General features: G+C 35.4%; 1 protein-coding gene across 1 annotated transcript in view; it reads right to left on the bottom strand.

The window, feature by feature from the left end:
* Positions 1 to 81: 81 nt before the first annotated feature.
* Positions 82 to 1499, bottom strand: part of LOC107717055 (glycogen phosphorylase, brain form-like) — a 10064-nt gene continuing 8646 nt past the window's right edge. The window contains exons 16-17 of the mRNA XM_016523697.1: positions 1259 to 1325; positions 82 to 759 (exon numbers count right to left, since the gene is read on the bottom strand). Of these exons, the coding sequence (XP_016379183.1) occupies positions 607 to 759; positions 1259 to 1325 (220 nt within the window). The 3' untranslated portion in view covers positions 82 to 606. The remainder of the gene's footprint in view (positions 760 to 1258; positions 1326 to 1499) is intronic.

The raw sequence follows: 1499 nt of genomic DNA, 5'->3' as shown, positions 1-1499 counted from the left end.
ATCTATGCTAAGCTACAGCTAAAAGTGCTACCGACAGACCCGGAGATCGGCTGAATGGATTTGAAAACGGTAAAACTCAACTGTTTAACTCTAGGGGAGTTGGAAAATGAGCCTATTTTCAAAAATAGTGAAGTGTTTCTTTAAAGCGTGATCTCTGTTATAATCAGTCACAACAGCCACTCTCAAAAGTAAAACAAGGAATGCACAAAAATTGAGAATTTACACCAACTGATGCATAAATACCTCTGTAAACTGAAGTTCTGACTAAAGGAAGTTGCAATAAATGTGTCTCGGATGATCAACAAACTGAATTTGCATAATGAAACCATGGTAATTGATAATTGAGTATGTGCATGTGAAAGTAACAGGGATTTAAAGCATACTACAATGTAAGTGCACATGGAAGAGTTAGTTTTTTTGTGTGTATGTTGTGGGTACACTACAGTAATGAAGTTCAAGGAGGCTCCATATGGTGTTATGCATAGAGAGAGAACCTGAATCTGAATCAGGTAAAGCCAGTCAAGGCACACTAGCACACTGGGAAAGGTTCAGGAACAGGCAAGCAGAGTCGGTGGACACCGTCAAACCATCGTGTTGCCCACTCCCTCATTCACGTGGTTCATTAGGTGGCGGGATCTTGACGTCAGACGGTTCTACGCCCCAAATCTCACGTGCGTACTCTGCGATGGTGCGGTCGCTGGAGAACTTTCCAGAAGCAGCAATGTTTCTGATGACCTTTTTGGTCCATTCTTTTGGATTCTGAAGAAAAGAGTGTGGAATTTTACACATAATGAAGAAAAGTCCAAATTTAAAAAAGCTTAAAAAAAAAAACAGCTGCTATTGGAAAACAGCTTTGCAAGTAGTTTTACCAACATGTCCGTTCATCAAGGTCAGTTATACATTTTGAGTAGTTGTAGACTGATTTATAGTCTAAGTTATGTAGATCAATCAGCCAATAAAATAATGGTCATTTTGAGATTATCACACCATCAGCTAACAATTAACAGAAGTGTTAGCGCCCCCTTGTGTCAGATACAAACACATTTTCTGTTCTCAAATATTTTACGGTTTATAATATAGAATTAAAAATAGAAAATGTTAAATCTATATAGATAATAATTTTTGTAAATGCTTTATTACATATTACATTAATTTTATATAAAAAAAAATAAACAATTTTGCATTTAATGGAATAAACAATTTACAATTATATTACTAAGGACACCCTGGACTCAGCCACTGAAAAGCCCATACTCACCCTGTAGAGTTCATTAACTTTTTCTTGACAGCTGATATATGCTTCATAGTCTGCAAAAACCTTGAACCTGAGAGAGAAAAACAGAAGTCAGGCACCTCTTACTAAAGCGAAAATAAATCTGATAATTGCTGCATAAAAAACAGCTATGAATTTTATAAACATCAATATATTAGGGTAAAATTTAAAACTAAAACTAAAACCAAGTATCCTCAAGTATAGCAAGTATGTTCATATATATATA

The sequence above is a fragment of the Sinocyclocheilus rhinocerous genome, unplaced genomic scaffold (assembly GCF_001515625.1).
Source record: "Sinocyclocheilus rhinocerous isolate Xijiao unplaced genomic scaffold, SAMN03320098_v1.1 scaffold119, whole genome shotgun sequence".
In the NCBI taxonomy this organism is placed as follows: Eukaryota; Metazoa; Chordata; class Actinopteri; order Cypriniformes; family Cyprinidae; genus Sinocyclocheilus; species Sinocyclocheilus rhinocerous.
Note: the sequence above shows the minus strand (reverse complement) of the source record. Positions and strands in the feature narration are given on the sequence as shown.